Source organism: Pongo abelii, chromosome 1 (genome assembly GCF_028885655.2).
Source record: "Pongo abelii isolate AG06213 chromosome 1, NHGRI_mPonAbe1-v2.0_pri, whole genome shotgun sequence".
NCBI classification, from domain to species: Eukaryota; Metazoa; Chordata; class Mammalia; order Primates; family Hominidae; genus Pongo; species Pongo abelii.
Window position 1 is genome coordinate 163,404,611 of NC_071985.2, and position 20,959 is coordinate 163,425,569.

A 20,959-nucleotide genomic window follows, 5' to 3' on the forward strand; every position below is an offset into this window, starting at 1 on the left:
TGATTGATCTTAAAAAGGAAGGTAGAAAAGCAGATGTTTCAGCTATTGTCAGATGTGTTAGTCCATTTGCATTCTTGTAAAGGAATACCGGAAGCTAGGTAATTTATAAAGAAAAGGGGATTATTTTGGCTCATGGTTCTGTGGGCTGTACAAGAAGTGTGGTGCCAGCATCTACTTCTGGTGAGGTCTTAAGGAAGCTTATAATTATGGCAGAAGGCAACATGAGAGCTAGCATATCACATGATGAGTGGAAGCAAGAGAGAGTGATTTTAAACAATCACGTCTCACATGAACTCAGAGCAGGAACTCATGCATTATCACGAGGACAGCACCAAGCCTCATGAGGAATCTGCCCCATGACCTAAACACCTCTACTAGGCCCATGTTAAACACTGGAGGTCACATTTCAACATGAGATTTGGAGGGGAGAAAACATCTAAACATATCATTCCACTCCTGTCCCTCCACATCATCTCTTGTTCTTCTCACGTTGCAAAATACAATCATCACTTCCTGATCGTCCTCAAAAGTCTTAACTAATTCCAGCATCATTCAAAAGTCCCAAGTCCAAAGTTCAAAGTCCCATCTGAGACTCCTATGAGCCTGTAAATTAAAAAAACAAGTTATTTACTTCCAAGATACAATGGTGGTATAGGCATTGGGTAAACTTTCCCATTCCAAAAGGCAGAAATCAGCCAAAAGAAAGGAGCAGTAGGTTCCACACAAGTCTGAAACCCAGCAGGGCAGACTTAAAACTTTAAAGCTCCAAAACAATTTTTGACTCCATGTCCCACAACCTGGGAACACTGTTGTGCCTGGCAGGCTCCCAAGACAACTCCTTGGGCAACTCTACCTCTGTGGCTTTGCATGATGCAGCTCCTGTGGGTGCCCTGACAGGCTGGAGTTGAGTGTCTGTAGCTTGTCCAGGCCAAGGATACAAGCTGCCAGTTGCTCTAACATTCAGGGGTCTGGAGGACAGTGGCCCAATTCCCACAGCTCCACTAGGCAGTGCTCCAGTGCGGACTCTGACTCCACAGTTTTCCTTGGGATTGCCCTAGTAGGGACTCTGTCTCTGCAGGGCCTCTGTCTCTGCAGCAGGTTTCTGCTTGGGCACCCAGGATTTCCCATACATCCTCCGAAATCTAGGTGGAAGCTGCCAAGCTTCCTTCATTCTTGGATTCTGTGCAGCTGCAGACTTTATACCACATGGAAGCCACCAAAGCTTATGGCTGGTGACTTCTGAAGTGACAGTCCTAGCTGTACTTGGGACCGTTTAAGCTAAGGCTGGAGCCAGAGCGGCTGGCATGTGGGGAGCTGTGTCCTGCTCCCCAGGCAGCAAGGGCCTGGGCCTGGTCCCTGAAGCCATTCTTTTCCACTAGGCCTCTGGGTCTATGATGGGAGGGTCTGCCTCAAAGATTTCTGATAGCCTTTCAGGCCTTTTTCCCATTTCTTGGCTATTAGTGCTTGGCTCCATTTTAGTCATGCAAAGATCTCTAGCAGGTGGTGGCTTTGAATCTCATTTCAATTCCTCTCCTAAAAATAGCCTTTCCTTCTCTATCACATGGCCAGGCTGTGAATTTTCTAAACTTTTATGCTGTGCTTCACTTTCAATTATAAGTTCCACATTTAAGTTATTTATTTGCTCCTTTATCTGATGATAGGCTGTTAGAAGAAGCCATGCCACATTTTGAATGTTTTTCTGCTTATAGATTTCTTCTGCCAGATACTCTAAGTCATCACTCGTAAGTTCAAACTTCCACAGATTCCTAGGGCATGGACACAATGCAGTCAAGTTCTTTGCTATGACATAACATAGGTGACCTTTATACCAGTTCCCAATAATTTCCTCATTTCTATCTGAGACTTCATCAGCTTAGATGTCACTATCCATATTTCTATCAGCATTTTGGTCACAAATACTTAACAAGCCACTCAAAAGTTTCAAATTTTCCCTTATCTTCCTGTCTTCTTTCAAGGTCTCCAAACTCTTCCAACGTCTGCCTATTATCCAGTTCTGAACGTATATTTATAGCAATGCTCTACTCCTCAGTAACAGTTGTCTGTTTTAGCCCATTTGTGTTGCTATAAAGGAATACCTGAGGCTGAGTAATTTATAAAGAAAAGAAGTTTATTTTGGCTCATGGTTCTGTAGGCTGTACAAGAAGCATGGTGCCAGCATCTGCTTCTAGTGAGGGCCTCAAGAAGCTTATGATCATGGTGGAAGTCAAAGGGTGAACTGGCATATCACATGATGAGAAGGAGGAAGAGGAAGTGGGGGAGGGGGTACCACACTCTTTTAAACAACCAGATCTCATGTGAACTCAGGGCAAGAACTCACTTTTTATCATGAGAACACCACCAAGCCACTCATGAGGGAGCTACCCTCATGAATCAAACACCACCCACTAGGCCTACTTCTAACTTTGGAAGTCAGATTTCAACATGAAATTTGGAGGGAAGAAAATATCCAAACCATATCACCAGGTCAAAAAATTGTGACTGAAGCCTAAAGATATCTAACGGAAGCTGAGAAACAGAAATTCAGAGAGCAGTGCGGAATGTCTGGAGCAAAAAATCAGGGAAAATCAGCCTTTTAAAGCTATGGATAACAAGTCCAGAGTGAGAGCAATTAGAGAATTACAGCATGAAGAATGATGACACTATACCAAATGTCCAGGAAACTTGAGCAGATATAAGAAGGCAAAAGATAAAAAAAATTTAAAGCATTCTGAGATGAGTTTCAAAGTGATAAAATTATTATAGGTGAGGATACACGTAATTGCCTTGCCCTAAAGGAACACTCTAGAAATCTCAGGAATTAGGGGAAATGCAGCAAGATGAAGCAAGTTACAAGAGGCCTTGGAAAAGGCAGGCAGAACAATAAGAGATCAAGTCCAGGCTTGGGTTTGATGGTGACTTCATGAGAAATTTTTTCCTGGATGGGATTATTGAACCCAGGAAGGAGAGAATGGACATGATTTGCTTGAACAATGAAGGCCTTTGGAAGACTCAGAACTTATTGATTTCATATCCCTCATATGTGAAACCTCATGAGATATTTAAGAAAATATGTTTAAAAAATATATGCTTGCTTCTGAAAGCAATAGAAAACTAAAACACAAAGTGCTGTTAAATAGTGCCAGTTTCACATTGTTAAAGAAAGGAAGAGATTGACTATGGGAGCAATTTAAACCCATAGCAACTCAGTTCAGACCAACTGAAATAGAGTTGTCAGATTTAGGAAATAAAAATAAAAGACACTTGTGATGCTAATTTTATGTGTCAACTTGGCTGGGCTATGGTGCCCATATAGTTGGTCAAATCTTATTTTGGATGTTTCTGTGAGGGTGTTTTTGGATGAGATTAACATTTAAATTGGTGGATTTAGAGTAAAATAGATTGCTCTGCATAATGTGAGTGGGTCTCATCTACTCAGTTGAAGGCATTAACAGAAAAAGACCAACCTTTCTATAGAAAGTATTTCTGCTAGCACATAGCTTTTAGACTTGAATGGCAATGTCAACTCCTCCCTAGGTCTCCAGCCTATCAGCCTATCCTGCAGATTTTGGACTTGCCTGTCTCCAAAATCATGGGAGCCAATTTCTTAAAATAAATCTCTCTATATACATACACCCACACATTCTATAGGTTCTGTTTCTCCTGAGAACACTGACTAACACAGACACTTGGTCAAATTTGAGTTTCAGATAAGCAATGAATTTTTTTTTAGTAGAAATGAGCCTAAATATTGTATGGGATATATAGATGTCTATGTATATATCATCTATATCTATATCTAACCTATCAATTTATATAGAAAGGGGTCAATGAGATTTATTGTAAGGAATTGGATCATGCAATTATGGAGGTTGAGTAGTTCCATAATCTGCTATTCATAAGCTGGAGACCCAGGAAAGCCAGTGATGTAGTTTGAAGGCATGTGAGACACGGAACCAACAGTGTAGACTCCTGTCCGTGTCTGCGAGCCTGAAAACCAGGAGCACCAAAGGCAGGAGAAGATGGATGTCCCAGCTCCAGCAGTGAGCAGAGCCACACTTTTGTTCTATTCACGTCCTCATGGATTGGATGGTCCCCACCCACATTAGGGAGGGCTGCCTGCTTTAGGGAAGGCCCATATTAGGGAGGGCCACCAACTTAAATACTATTTTTTTTTTCCTGAAAACATTCACATAGACACACCTGGAAATAATGTTTAGCCAGATCTGTGCATACTGTGGCCCAGTCAAGTTTACATATAAAATTATCCAACATGCTGTGTATTACAAGCACACAAGAGGGAGAGCCATACAGCTGACATTAAGTCAATATTTGTTGAATAAATGAGTGTAATTTGATCATCATATTTGGAAGCTTCAAGAATAATGTAAGACACAATTTGAGATGACAGTAGAATATGAAGTGTCAAGGCCTTGGTTTAGAATGGTCTTGGAGTTAAATCCACATTGATCCTCCTCTCTGCTCCCAGTAATCTCAGAAGGACCCACGAAAAAGTAGGGATTGATATCTGGGTAAAGGCTGCCCTAATAAATGCCCCTCTAGCTGTCTAAAGGCTTAATATTTAAGCCTAATGGCTTAAGAGATAAAGATTTTAAGGAACATTAGAAGTGAGGTGCTTATCATGCACTCATCTATTTTCTGTGTGGAGGGATTTCCCCAATACTCTTGACTTATATCATTTCTTTTTTTTTTTTTTTTTTTTTTTTTTTTAAAAATTTAATATTCAATTTATTAAATTTGTATGTAACAAACATAGCTCTTAAAGCTTTGAAATTTAACTTAATTATTTTATTCTACTTAGACATCTAAGTAGATTTAACTTAATTATTTTATTCTACTTAGACATCTAGTAAAATAACTAGAATTATTTTATTCTACTTAGACATCTCGCAAATTTTATACCAGAATCTCTGGGATGCATTCAAAGCAGTGTGTAGAGGGAAATTTATAGCACTAAATGCCCACAAGAGAAAGCAGGAAAGATCCAAAATTGACACCCTAACATCACAATTAAAAGAACTAGAAAAGCAAGAGCAAACACATTCAAAAGCTAGCAGAAGGCAAGAAATAACTAAAATCAGAGCAGAACTGAAGGAAATAGAGACACAAAAAACCCTTCAAAAAATAAATGAATCCAGGAGCTGGTTTTTTGAAAGGATCAACAAAATTGATAGACCGCTTGCAAGATTAATAAAGAAAAAAAGAGAGAAGAATCAAATAGATGCAATAAAAAATGATAAAGGGGATATCACCACCGATCCCACAGAAATACAAACTACCATCAGAGAATATTACAAACACCTCTATGCAAATAAACTAGAAAATCTAGAAGAAATGGATAAATTCCTCAACACATACACCCTCCCAAGACTAAACCAGGAAGAAGTTGAATCTCTGAATAGACCAATAACAGGACTTATATCATTTCTAACTCCGTTAGGAAGTGAGGTGATTTACCCAGTTAATAAATATTGGAGGAGAACTGGGCATAAGTAGCCCAGTACCTTCCTCCATCTTTCTTTGAGATGGAACTGTTTCAGGTAAGATACACTACATTAATCTGCTCCTCACTGCTGTAAGTTTTGTAGGAGGAGTTCCCCAAAAAAGAAGCCCTGTGGTTTTTTGTACTGCTGTGTTTAGGTGGATAGGTATGCCCATTTCTAGAGTATATTATGAAAAACCCCATGGTTGTCAAAAATCCCAACTGTGTTCTCCAATCTAGCCTTTATAAATAATAAAGATCAAGCATCATAAGGATCTTTATTACTTAAAAATAGTGTCTGATATCTTGTCAATATTTTAATTGTTTTCAAAATTGTTTTGCAATATGAAAGTTATCTATTGGATGCCTTTAAACTCCAACTGTACTTTCAACTACAACTACTGTGGCTTAAATCAAGTTGTTTCTTTTCTTTTCTTTTCTTTTTTTTTTTTTGAGACAGGGTCTCCCTCTGTTGCCCAGGCTGGAGTGCAGCAGTGTAATCACAACTCACTGCAGCCTCAACCTCCCAGGCTCAAGCAATCCTTCCACCTCAGCCTCCTGAGTATCTGGGACTACAGGCATGTGCCACTACTCCTGGCTAATTTTTGTTATTTTTGTAGAGACAGAGTTTTGCCATGTTGCTCAGGCTGATCTCAAGCTGCTGAGCTTAAGCGATCCACCTGGCTTAGCCTCCCAAAGCATTGGGATTACAGGGGTCAGCCACTGTACCTGGCCAAGTTGTATCCTTTATAATTCATTTTTTTATTTTTTCAAACTTTATTAGAGTGATGACTGTATACCAAATGCTGTGCTTAATGTTAGTGACAGACAGATAAATAGGATGTGTCTGTTTGCCCTTAAGCAATTTACAACTCACTAGGGAAGAAACAGACATGCAAACAACGAGATAAAATACAATTAGATGAGTGCTACAATAATAATCTTTTTGTAATGTTTCAGGAACAGATAGAACGGAGGTCCTGAAACCATCCCTATAAACTTCATAAAATTATTCAGGTAAGAAGGGAGGGGGAGAAACAAGAAACAAAAGTAAACCAAACTTTCAGCCCATTCAATGTTAAACAGTAGGCCAGCTTGCCCTCTGACCTGCTTCCTTATGGTTGTTTGGGGCCTATTACCTCAGAATCACCCAGACCCTGTTACAAGATTATTTCCCCTTAGCTGCTCTATAGATAACTTGCTGAACATTATGAAACATTGTTTCCCCTTTGAGATATTCTTTCAGGTCCTGCATACTAGTAAAACTGCTGATAACAGCTGCTCTGTAGGACCCTACTGACACAAGCTGGTCTGAAAGACCCCACAAGAAGCTGAGTCACCAAAGAATGGGTTTCCATGTATTGATGATTTCATTCTCCTTACCTCAACCAACAACTCCAATTTTCCAGCCCCTTACCCGCTATGATTCCTTTAAAAAGCCCTGCCCAGAACTTCAGGATGGGGAAATGGATTTGAGGGTCTCCTTCATCTCCGCACTTGGTGCTCTGCTCTGTGATCATTTAGCTTTTTCTCTGGGGCAAATTCAGCTGTCTCAGTGTATCTGGTGTGTTATTGCATGGTGGGCATATGAACCTGTTGGTCCTTTAACAGTCCTGACGTCTGCCAAGAGGAGGAGGAGAGGCATCAGGGAAGCTTTCATAAGGAAGGAATGAATTACAAAATAGTTACTGCTAATACGAAAGGAAGGGTGTAAAAAGGGCTGAAATTTTATTCAAAAAAATCCTTCATCAGATAACAAAACTAACCTTTGTCAAAAATATGTAGTAGTTGAAATTTGCTTTTCAAATCCCTCACTTAAATATTTTTCTGACTTTTTCCTACTTCTTCCCAGACATCCAAAGATCTCTTGCTACCTGATTCCTTCTAGTTATTGAGGCCATTGATCTGAAAACACTTTCATGTTGAATGAAGAGTTTTATGACTTGACTACAGTTACTCCTCAGAGACATTTGCATTTTTTAAAAAGCCCAGTGGGAGCTCAAGTCCTACACAAACGACTGATTTGCTAAGCCAGAGGTGCTAAGAAAATAAGTGGCAATGGATCTTTAAAAAAATTATATCCTATGTAGCATCTCAGGAAGGGTTTGGCTGCAAAAATAACTATGGAGGCTGGAGCAAAGCTATGGATCTTCCATAGAAGAGCTTACGATGTAATTTTGGTAAGTTATTTGCCTGAAGTTTGAACGAAAAAACCGTCTAAATATACCTAAAATACTTCAACTTGGTACCAAATTTGCATTAACTTGATTTCAATTTTCTGAAGGTCTAAGAATATTCAGGCTGTGAATCTAATTTGATGTAATCCTTTAATCTTATTTTTATATTATGCTAAAATAATCAACTGTATTAATTTTGGATGTGCAGATAAAATTCAGCTGAGTACAACTTCACTTTTTAAATTTATTGTTATGGCACTGTTTAACTGGAACCCAAGATATTAATAGAAGCATAATATGTAATAGGATTTTCTAGCTTACTATTAGAGATAATGAGAAATCACTGACCACTTGTTTCTCTTGAGCCCCCTTGTACTAAAATCATATACGGTATTCTTTCAGCTTTGTTGTAAAACTTAGTAATAGTCACCTTAATGATGAACCTAAGCAATGAGGAGTGGGGAAGACTGGAATGAATGCACCTGACTAGAGATAAGCAGGGCTGGGTAGGAATGTTTAGTTCAGTGTCTCTGATATTGCAGCATGAATATTAATTTATAATGTGTGAAACTATACATACATGTTATATGCATTTCTTTGTAGGTATGATATTTTATATTTTAAAAATTTAAGGGTTAAGCAGAAGATGAATTCCAGAGAGGGAAAATGAGGACATAGCATGGTATAGGCAGATAGCATAAAACAGTAGGACTAAGATAGCTTTTAGAGTTAAACTTAGGTTTATATCTCAGCTTCAGCACTTACTAGCTATGTGACATTGCATAAATTACTGAACCTTTCTGAGCTCCTGCAGCCCTTTCTGTAAAATCTGACTAACTGTTGTTTAAGGTTGAAAGGAAGAAGGGCTGACCATAGTGTGTGAGAGACGTAGGGGAAGTGAGTCTGGTTTTAAAATGGAAAGAAACTAGATTAAGGAATTTAAAGGAGAAACTGAAGATGATGACAATGTAAACTGCTCATAAATTACAGGGCTCAAATAGAAAAAAAGGGAACTGAATGATTTATAGGTGCCTGGAAGTCACTGTGACATTAGTGCCCTGATTCCTGATATCCCAAGTACCACCTCCTCTATCCTTTGCTCCAATTCACAACCATAAAATATTTTGGGATAGTTGAGTATGTATAGACAAATATGTAGTACATGCAAAATATGAGATACAGTGTTGAGTAATCTTACCTGCTCCATTACTTATGCTAAGCCAAACAGCAAATACAAAATCTGAGATTACTTCTAATATTAAACCAGCTCTTGAAAGTGATTGGTCCAGTACAATAGGGTGAGGCCAATGAGTACATAGCATTCTCCTGGTGTACAGTCATGATCATGAATAGGGATGTAACATCATTTAGGCCCATAAAATGATAAAATAGGGAGTATTTTCCTAAGGCTTCTAAGAGGTTTTTTTTTAAAAAAAAAAAAAACATAAAAAGAATCCAAGAAACAGATAGCATTTCTTCCTCTGCAAATTTTCATGCACATGCGTGAGGTTCATAACTGCAGAACATCACTGCCAGCCCAAGAATAAAGCTGACACCCAGAGAATGGTGAAGTTCTGACGCCTGTCTTATTTCTAAACTTCCAGTTATGCAAACCATCAAATTTCTTTAGTAGATATGAAATTTTCCCCCACCCCCTGTTGCATAAGCTCCTGACCACAGTAGCACCAGGTCATCAACATCACAGTTGGGTCACTGGGACATGGCTTACAAAAAAGGAACTGATAAAGAACACAAGTATCTGAGGACTCAGTACAGACTTGAGGTGAAGTCAACTGGAAAAGGGGTGGCTCCAGGATCTACTAAACAAATGAACCCTACTCCTTACATTTCACTAATGTTCCTTACTTCTTTTAGCTGATTTACCATAAAGCATCTGAAGCGTGATTAATTTTCAATCCCCAATTCATTGACACGTTTAATATACAATTCTTAACAAGAATCGTTTGTCAGACTTCTCAGTTCTTGAAGGAGAAAACTAAAATGGAAAACAGAATGTCAGAAGAAGAGGTAGTTAAAAAGCAAGAACAGTCACAGCAAAAGTAACAGCTGACAACTTGATATGGAGGGAAGCAAACAGACAGAATTCCATTATCACACTTTATAATAATGGCAGATTATAAAACCATCCTTTTTGATGGGGTTGTTTTTTTCTTGTAAATTTGTTTTTGTCTTGTAAATTTGTTTGAGTTCCTTGTAGATTCTGGATATTAGCCCTTTGTCAGATGAGTAGGTTGCAAAAATTTTCTCCCATTTTGTAGGTTGCCTGTTCACTCTGATGGTAGTTTCTTTTGCTGTGCAGAAGCTCTTCAGTTTAATTAGATCCCATTTGTCAATTTTGGCTTTTGTTGCCATTGCTTTTGGTGTTTTAGACATGAAGTCCTTGCCCATGCCTATGTCCTGAATGGTAATGCCTAGGTTTTCTTCTAGGGTTTTTATGGTTTTAGGTCTAACGTTTAAGTCTTTAATCCTCCAACTCTCTTTTTCTCCCTTTCTCTTTTTCTTTCCTTATTCCTTTCTTTCCTTCCTTTTACTCCTTCTCTTCTTTTTATCTCCCCTACCCATCTCTTTATTTCCAGCAGATTCCTGTGATGCCTTTTCATTTTTGAAGTTAAGTAATTAATTCCTTCACTCATTCTCATTCATTCTAAAATATCTGTTGAACACCTACTAACTGCCAGGCAATATGTCACGTGTTATTAATATAGTGAATAAGAGGGAGTTCTTGCTGCTCAGAGAGTTGATAGTATAATTCTAAAATATCTGTCTGTATGTATCTGGGTATGGATCTTATATAACTGATTTTTATACAGTACATCAGAAAACATTTTAATATACAATCAGATATTTTAATATCTTCAAAAAGTACATTACATCAAATCTTTTATCATTTTTGTTTGAATTGTTCTGATTCCTTTAAGACAATTTATAATTCTTAGGTTGGATTTTCATTCTCCATTTTTCCACATGTAATTGTTTCCCATCATTATTTATTATTTCATCATCTTTCCTTTGTATTCATGGAGTGCTTCCAGTTCCAATTGTTCCAATTTCTGATATTTTTACATGTAAATTATTCTATTGACTCCAGTAAAGATTTTAATTCTGATCTTCATGTTTAGTTTTTATAATTCCCTGCTCAATAATGTTCATTTTTCTTTTTCTTTTCTCTAAAAAAGTTTTTCCACATTGTTTATTTTGCAGGTATTTCTTAGAGTATTTCTTGTGACTATCAAAAATTTAATCTTTTTAATTTTTCTTCTAGTTTCTTCATTTATTATTTTTGAAGGCAAACTCTTCCTTTCCAGGTTAACTTCTTCCCTCTAGTTCTATATTATTTCAAAATACATATTTTTTCTCTTATCACTGAATATGATCAATAATTATAAGAAAGCCAGTTTGGCTGAAGCACAGAGAGCACAGGAATAGAGTATGAGATGAGGCTGATTGGGTGAGTGGAGGCTAGACTCTGCAAAATCTTATAATCCACAGTATGGTTATTGTCTTTCTTGAATGAGCAATGGAAAACCATAGGGTTATTTTAAGATAAGGAGGGTTTTCTAACTACATGTAGGAAAGCCACTTTGGGGAGCGTTTGGTAGAATCTTACACAGAATATTTGCAAAGGTGGTTTGTGAACAGATTCAAAACATATGTAGGAGGTCAAGTTGAGAGGCCTTGAAATTAGAGTGAACACAGGAGAGAAAAGGGGAAGAAATATATGAAAGAGGACTCCCGGGTTTATGAATTTTGAACCTAGATGATTAACAGCATCACACATTCAGACAGAAAACACTGGAGGAAGCTCAGGCTTTGAAAGATCATAGTTTTGGTTTTGGATTTGTTGGGTTTGTTGCATTGTTGAAACATTCAAGAATGTGTCAAGTGCACATTGGGATGAACAGAGAGACATTTGGTCTAGAGACATCAATTTGTGAGTCATCCAATTATAGGAATAACTAATACTGAATGTAATGACATTGTTTGTGGAGGAAGTATATTTGGGACAAAAAATAAGACTTCAAACTGTCTTCCAAAATTCTAATATATAATGGCTGGAAAGAGAAAGTTGAGCATGCAAAAGAGTAACCAGAGAGACTATAGAAAAATCAGGAAAGTATTCTATTATGGAAGCCAAAACATTAGATGATCTCTTTCTTAGCCTATTCATGCTGCCATAACGAAATTCCATGAACTAGGTAGCTTATAAACAACAAAAATTTATTTCTCACAGTTCTGGAAGCTGGGAAATCCAAGATCAAGATGTTGGCAGATTTGGTAGATGGTTAAGTCCCACTTTCTGGTTCATAGATGGTTCCTTGTCATAGATTACCTCCAAAATGCCTATTTCATGATGTAACATCAATTGGGTTTTAGCATATACAGTTTGGAGGGATAGTAATATTAACAGCATTGTAGTTTTCAAAAGGACAAAATGGTCAACAGTATTGATCCCTGCTAAAAAGTCAAGTAAGATGAGCATTGAAAACAATGCTTGATGGATTAGCAAATGATAGGTTGACTTCTAAGATGGCCCCATGATCATCAACATACTCCTTGATGCTTGAACCCTGTATAATCCCCTCTCCTTGGATATAAGCTGGACTTGTCACTTTCTTCTGGACAATAAAATATGGCAAAGGCAATGGTGTAATTATGATCCCACATTTTGAGTTAATCAAAATTGAAATTATCTTGGGTGTGCCTGACTTAATCAGGTAAAAGTAGTTAAAAGAGAGGTAATTCTCCCTGAGAAGAGGGAGTAAATTGGCTAATTTAGAAAGGCCATACAGCAAGGAGCTTCTGGAGTCCTCTAGAAGAACCTAAAAGTGACTTCAGCTGGCAGCCAACAAAAAGCTGGGACTGTTTGTCATACCACCACAAGGAAACAAATTCTGCCAATAGCCTAAATGAGTTTGGAAGTGAATTATTTCCCCAGTTGAGCTTTTGATAAGACTTCAACCTGGTGAGACCTGAAGCAGCGAACTCTGGACTCCTGACCTTCAGAAAATGTGAGATGATAAATGAATGTTGTTTTAAGACACAAGTCTGTGCTAATTTGTTACATAGCAATAGAAAACTATTATAGCAACATAAAAAATTATTGGTGCTCTGAACAAAAGCTGTTTCAGTAGAGTAACTGGACAGGAACCAGACTGGACTGGTTTGGAGGAGTGAGTGGGAGGCAAGTAAATGGAGCGAGTATAGATAACTCTTAGGTAAATCAAAATATTTTCCTGGACAGAGAACAAGAGTGTAGGGCTGTAGTTGAAAGAGGCTGTGGCTTTGAGGACAAAGTTTTTATTTTATTTTGTATTTTAATGGGGAATACCTTAAACATGTTTAAAAATCTGTCTTCCACAATAATCCATTTTTACTGAAAGTGTATTTGACTATGCCAGATGCAGCATAGGTAGATATAATTCACGTTAAATAACTTAGATCTACGTCTGGTAACCTTATGTTGATTTTAACATTGCAAATATTGTAAAGTGGTATAGAGAATTATAAAAGAAAACAATACAAAGTAGACTATTTAGCAAAACCTTCCCGTACACAGTATCTTCAAATGAAAGAGTGATTTCCTTACTCTGGAGGATCCTATGGTCTGAACCAAGTTTCCTTATTCCTTTCAATTCTTACTGCAGAAAAGTTACTATGATTTGACTTTCTATGATAGTTTTCGAAGGTGGCACCTTTGTGGGAGTTGATCAGCAAGTCTCGGTGTAGATCTATACTGAATCTGTAGAATCACAGAAAAACAACTAGGCCATTGTGTTAAACTAATATCAAACATGAATTACCATCTAACATTGATGCAAGAATTTCAGCTTTATGATATTTACTTAGAACCTCTTCTTTAGAACCATGCATTATTGTTTCTAAAATTAGTGGTGGTGATATGTGTGCATTTGCATTCCTGATCTCAAAAAATGCCTTATTATCCTCAAACAAATGTTTAGTTTGAAATAAGAGAACAATAATAACAATTAAAGAAAGAGACAGAAAAAGAGAAGAGAGAAAAGAAAACTCGCTACATCCTAGGTTCTGTACCAACTACTTAATATAAATATCTCCCTTAACTCTTAAAATAATTCTATTAAGTAGGCTCTAGCATATCCTCGTTTTCTTCAGATAAATAAACTGAATTTTATATTTAAAATAACTATTCATGGTCCTGCATCTGGTCAAATTAGAGAATAAATCCTTTTGTGTGTCTCTAAAGTTGGTAGTTTTAACTACCATGATATGTTGCTTCCACTACCAAAAAAAAAAAAAAATTATGGCTTTTTTTTCCTCATGGAATTCACACTAGTCTGTCACAGAGCAAGTAGAATTGCTCATTATACTAACAGGGGAAAATAAAGACCTCTATGGAAGAGAAAACAATTTTATAGATTTTGCATTTTTCAATACATCTTTCCATGTTCAATAACATATCTCCAGCTGAATTTCTGTGGTGACACTTCAAAGACTTCCCTGATTGTCACAATCCAATTGATGAGAATTTATAACACAAGTGACGGTTATATCATGTACCTTGTTAAGCACATATTAGGTAGCTTAACATACGTACTTTACATTAGAGAACAATAAAACTTGATTACGAACTATACCAATGATTATTCCTCTTTCGTATAGATAACGATTTAGTATCGTCTGATGTCAATCATTTTACCTAGGTTAGTAGTTTTCAAGCTTGAGCTTACATCAGAATCTCCTGCAGAGCTTCTTAAAATACAGGTCACCAGGCCCTGCTCTAAGAGTTTCTGATTCAGTAGGTGTGGCTTGCAGCACTAGAATTTGCATTTTTAACAAGTTCCCAGATGCTGCGGCTGCTGCTGCTCTTAGCCTGGAGGTCACAATTTGAGAACCACTGGCCTGGACCAGGTTTCAAAAAGAATTTTTATGAAGACCTAGGTAAATATTTTAGGTTTTGTGGGCCATATGGTCTCTGCCACAACTACTCAATTCTTCCTTTGTAGTGCAAAATCAGTTGTGCATAATATACAATAAATAAATGATGGCTGTGTTTCAATACAATTGTACTTACAAAAAAGGTGTCAGGCTGAGTTTCATCAACAAACCATAATTGGCCAACCCCTGGCTTAGACCAACTCAGTACAAGAGCCCTGAAAAATCACTTTGTTTATGTTAAATGGCAACTCTGTGATAACCATTTGCAAACATATCTGCAAATATCCCTTCTAAGTTTTATTTAAATATTTACAGAACTGAACCAGAGACTAAACTGATGGTCTCCTTGAAGCATAGAGAAGTAACCCCGAAGTGTTTCTATAAACCCAACAGAAATACGCAATACTTTTATGTAAGAGTCTGCATCTTATAAATGCCCATGAGCTCTATCTTTAGTTTCGAGTTTTAGTTTTAGTTAAATATTGTTTATGGTGTTATAAGCCATAAATCTACCAGGTTAAAGAAGGCCAAAACACTATTGAATGACATATATGTCAGCTCAGTAAGGTTATCTATTAACTTTATAATAAATAAAACAAGAACAATTCATGTGCCATGAGTGTGCCCTGCTTTAATATAGTTGGTCTTTACCCAGAGCAGTATACCTTAAACTAATTTAAAAATGCCAATATAATCTTAAAATTCTACTTAACTGTATATTTCAGTGAACCCACTACATTAGCTTTATCCTTGTAAAATGTAAGTTCCTGTAAAAGGACAAAATTCTGACAAATTTTTATCATAATGAAATGTGATTTAGTTCCCTGAAAATAATTATATGCAAATACCAAGAGGAAACTTAGTATTATGGATCATTTTATAAACTTAAAATGTGAATATTATGTCAAGAGTCTCCGACAATCTACTACATGCCACAGATAATAAATAAATATAATCCCCACAGCCAATGGCATATTCTAATATTTAATAATTTGAGGATGAACTAAAATGACTTTATACTGAGATTCATGGTATCTATCTTTCAGAACATTTTCCTAAATTCAATTAAATCAAATGTTTCCATTTGGCAAACAGGTTTACATTTACCGGCAGATATCTATTATTTTGTCTAATACAGTGGTTTTAGAAAGTTCTCACTTAAAAAAAATGTTAAAAGAGCCCTGTGGCTAAGTGGAAACTGGAAAGTGTTGATTTTAGATACATTTCAAAAGTTTCTTTACTTCAGGACGTCTCGGAACCATTACCATGCATGGTATAAATATATAAGAAAGATTTGTCAGACTGTACAGCCTTTTCCCATCTCATTTGAACATGGAACTTGATTATCAGTAGAACATCTTGAAGTACCAGAGAAATATTCTTAAGAAAGCAATGTTCTAAGTAAGCACTTACATTCAGGTAACATATGGTAAGTTATTTTAAAAGACCAACTCGACTGAACAAATATTCTATTACTTGACTAACCATTTAAAGGTCACTCATTTCATTTTACTATGCTACTCACCAAAATCTATCTAGAACACAGTTAATCCTATTAAACATACTTACACTCCTCTTCAGGCCTCTTCCGAAGTGCTGCACGAACCTCTTTACAAGGACTTCTCTGGTATTGCGGGGGATTCCTTCCCCTTATTAGGTTCTCCATCCTATAAGAGAGAATCGAAAGAGTATTTTAATACTCTTTTTTTGATAAATGTTTACAAGTTAAATGGTCTAAAATTCAAATACGCACAGAACTTTGCTAGACAACACCATGAAGATGATCTGGCAAGGAGCAAGCTGGCAGGGAGCATCGGGGACCATAGTAAATTGAAGAGTGCTTGACTTTTCCGGCATCCCAATTTAAAAAAATTAAAAGCACCATGTGTATGAAACTTACGCACATTCTCAAATTAGAGACTGCCATGGACTGAATATGTCCCCACAAAATTCAAATATTGAAGCACCAGCCCCCAGTGTGATTTGAAGGCAGGGCCTTTGGGAGGTAATTAGGTTTAGAGGAGGTTATGAATGGAACGTCCATGATGGGATTAGTGTCTTTATAGGAAGAGACAGAGGTAAAAAGGGAAAAAGGTAGACTTCTCTCTCTCTCTCCACCATGTGGGGACACACAGAGGAAGCTGTCTTCAAGCCACGGTGAAGGCCTCTACAAGGAACCAAATTTATCAGCACCTTGAACTTGGACTTCCTAGCCTCCAGAACTAAGAGCAATAGTCTGTTGTTTAAGCCACAGAGTCTACGGTATTTTGTTATAGCAGCCCCAGCTGAATAAAATAAAGACCTATCGACTAAAGAGTAATTACTCGCAAAGTAAATAAATTAAAAAAAATAAGGTCATCATTCAGAAAGAAAAAGCATATCTTTCACCAACATTTCAAATATCAGTTTTTCACAATGAGATACCACCTTACCCCAGCCAGAACGGTCATTATTAAAAAGTCAAAAAACAATAGATGTTGGCATTGATGTGAAAAAGGAACACTTATACACTGCTGCTGGGAATGTAAACTAGTACAGTCTCTATGAAAAACAGTATGGAGATTTCTCAAAGAACTAAAAGTAAATCTACCATTTGATCCAGTAATCCCACTACTGATTACCCAAAGGAAAAGAAGACACTATTTCATAAAAACACCTGCACTCATATATTTATTACACCAGAATTCACAATTGCAAAGATATGAAATCAACCTAACTGCCCATCACCCTATGAGTGGATAAAGTAAATGTGGGATATATATGATATATTGATATATACTATATCATAATATCATATATGTCATATATAATATATATGTTATATATTATATATAAATGTGGGGTATATATATGTAGAATATATACACACGCACATATATATCTACACACACCATGTATATGTGTTTTTATATATATCTATATATCTATATCTGTATCTATATCTATATCTATATACACACATACACACACACCATGGAATATACCACTCAGCCACAAAAGGATGAAATAATGTTCAGTAACTTGGATGGAAGTGGAGACCATTACTCTAAATGAAGTAACTCAGGAACAAAAACCAAATACCATATGTTCTTACTTTTAAGTGTAAGAACTAAGGTATGAGTATACAAAGGCACACAGAGTGGTATAATGGACACTGGAGACTCAGCAGGGAAAGGGAAAGGGTGGGAGAAGGGTGATTAATGAAAAACTACCTATTGAGTACAATGTTCACTATCCAGGTGACATGTGCACTGAAATCTTAGACTTCACTAATATACAATTCATCTGTGTAACCAAAACCCACTTGTACCCCTAAAGCTATTGAAATAAGAAAATTTTTTTAAAAGTACCAGTTTTCAAGAATGGAATTGCTGATTTCATTCCATACTAATGACTGAATCAGAATGTTTTTAAATTCTAATAATTGTGATTTCTTGAAAAAAGTGGTTAATATAAATTGTATCTTTCAGTTACTAGTTACACGGCGATGCTGACAACCAGAAAATAATAAATTAATCAAACACAACTTGGGTGAACATCTTTAACAGCATATACTTTGTGGTCAGTATTTTCTGTTTTCAGTAAAGTTTACAGTTTTGCACATCAATGTACACTCTACTAACTTCTATAACACTAAATAAATTGAATGCTCGGGATTTGAAAATTTAGAACTAAATCAAAGTATTTATCATTTTGAAAATATAAACATGATTTCTTAACATCTATATGATTATCCTCAACCAGGGATATCACTGGTTTTGATAACTGTCCTGGTTGATAGCATGCATACCATTGAAAACAGTGTGATTATTACGGGTATACTGGCAGAGGGTCTCCTAGGATTAGTAGCATAGAGAGAGGATTATGTTCCTTGTGTCTGGAGGGGAAATTGACAAAGGATCATCCCACAAAAGCAGTATGTTAAGTGGTGGAAAATATGAGATAAAAAGGCTTTTTTGTGGTGGAATAGTAACATAATACTACTCCTATGGGAACTTATCATTGGGGCTTAAAAAAAGTCTTCCAAATATACTTTCTGAAATCAATCTATTCATATGTAGAGGCTGCTTTATGTGCTTGTGTGTGTGTGTGTGTGTGTGTGCATGCACTCATATGCCTATCCCTATGTTTGTAAAGTATAAGAAATTGTTTTTTAATGTGCAGTGATAACTTGAATTTTAGTTTCACTCAAAATTCATGTCAAGTGAGAAAAAGTTATTTCTCTCAAGATAATGGTAATACAGTGACAGGAAACCAAGTGGAAACTTGAAGAATTGAAGACATAAATTCCTTCAACATTATATGTGTGCGTGTGGGGGGCGGGGTGAAGATTAAGCTTCTAGGTCTGTCCCTGCAGTTTCATCATGAAGATTAGCTATGCGAACTAAATTATATCAAATTTTCTAGTTTCTGACTCTTGAATTAATTCATCGCACAATTCTGATTATGTGTTTCAGCAAATGCAGAAATCTCCATGATGATCTAATAACAATTTAAGTGAGCTTATAATTATTCACTAGTATTTACAAGCTTAAGATAGTAAATTATAGCAAACAGAACCTGCACATGCAAATGTCTACATAAAATTGTAGTGTAATTTTTAAAAACACTTTTACTCATTGTGATTACACTCTGATGGGGAATGACAAGTTACGTTGGTTGGGGAATACATGAAAACTACTCTCTTGAATAGGCTATTATTTTTCCTTTTTATCTCTATCGAATATGTGAAAACAAAAGTGGTCTACTTGATTTCCATGTAATTATGGTTCAGGGTATGTCAGAAAAACTCAAAAACAGATTAGAAAGTACTTTCAAAGGCTTTGGGAGGATTTAAATGGTTACTATTGGTATCCAAGACCCTCAGGTTAGCTTCCCAGGAATCATGGTGTTCAGAGGCTGCATTTTGGGAATACTCATGAGCAGATATGCAAGAGATTATACAATGCTGGCAATGTAGCATGGCTTAAATGTAATGTTTCTCAGCTCTGGAATCAGAATGGCCGGGTTTAACCTCTCTTTTTGTTTCTTAAAGGATGATTTTAGGTAATGTTACTCACATACTTTGTGCCTTACTTACGTACTTACATACACAACAGGATTGTTGTGAGGATTAAATATGGTAACACATGTAAAATGCTTTGCGTTGTGTCTGTCACAATGGAGAGCTCAGTAAATGAAGCTATTATTAATAGTGATTATCACAAATAAAAATGTGATCATATACTAATATTTTAAATGTTCCATATATTTGGAAAAATATTACAACTGGTCTTTAATAAAGAAAATGAAAACAGATAGTACTGTTGAGGAAAAAAAAATTTGGCTTAGAAATTTTCTGATTATGAGGGAAACACAAAATATCCAGGTATATAAATGGCCAATTTTCATAGATGAAGAACTTAATTAAATATACTTCATTTTTTATCAATAAGATTTAAGGGATTACTAATGACAATTTTCTGAGGACACTAACAGGGATAAAAGAGGGTTGTCGTCATCATGAATTAACTAAAGTTCTACAAAATTACAGGTTTTGTAGAGAATTTAGAAAACATTTCAAAATTTTATAGTTACCTTGGACCTTAGAAACAATTAAAATATTTTGTAATATATTTACCATTTACTTTATCACTTCATGAAGTAAATTACTTCATTTACTTTACCATTTACCATTTACTTCATTAATTCTTTGAACAACCTTATGAAAGAATATTTTAAAGATGAAGAAATTAAGCTCAGATATGCTCAGTGACTTGCTTATGGCCACATCAAAAGTAGAAGGCGGCTCAACTAAGATTTAACCAATCTTTTCTGGACTTTTCTAGTTGCTTCTTAGTCCATTATTTCCACGAGTTCATGATTATAATTCCACCAGGGGACTGAATACCTGAGATTCAAATATATAATGTATTTTTAATTCTGGTAAAATTATCATTAACATAATATTAATACTTATATTTTCATATCTATACTCAGCAGGCTGAGGTGGGAGAATCACTTGAGGATGGGAAGGTGGAGGCTGCAGTGAGCCGTGATCATGCCACTACACTCTAGCCTGGGCAATAGAGCGAGACCTTGCCTCCATATTTATATGTTATAGATGTAAAATACATATAAATATGATATTTATATTCAAATATGTTTTTAGTGTTATCTGTTGATTACATGTTGATTTCTTATCATTTTGCTATTGTCACTGAAATTTTTGCTTCCATCAGTGACATTTTAAGTTTTTGAGAACTGCCAAAAAGATAACTGGGGCCAAAACAATTCACTACAAATTACATGAACCATACACTAATAGGTGAAAAAATAAAAAAATACTAAAAGTCGTTTTGTTCCT

At 36.1% G+C, this 20,959-nt stretch overlaps 1 protein-coding gene across 11 annotated transcripts in view; it reads right to left on the reverse strand.

Moving 5' to 3' along the window:
• Positions 1–20,959, reverse strand: part of LRRC7 (leucine rich repeat containing 7) — a 1,078,250-nt gene that overhangs the window by 417,698 nt on the left and 639,593 nt on the right. For 10 of the 11 annotated variants that reach the window (XR_008514343.2, XM_054533117.2, XM_054533085.2 and 7 more), the window contains exon 2: positions 16,183–16,280. The exons of the other annotated variant lie outside the window; for it this stretch is intronic. Coding sequence is in view for 8 of the 10 variants with exons in the window: in XM_054533117.2 (XP_054389092.1) it covers positions 16,183–16,280 (98 nt within the window). In the remaining 2 variants the exon portion in view is untranslated. The remainder of the gene's footprint in view (positions 1–16,182; positions 16,281–20,959) is intronic. 11 annotated transcript variants of the gene reach the window in all.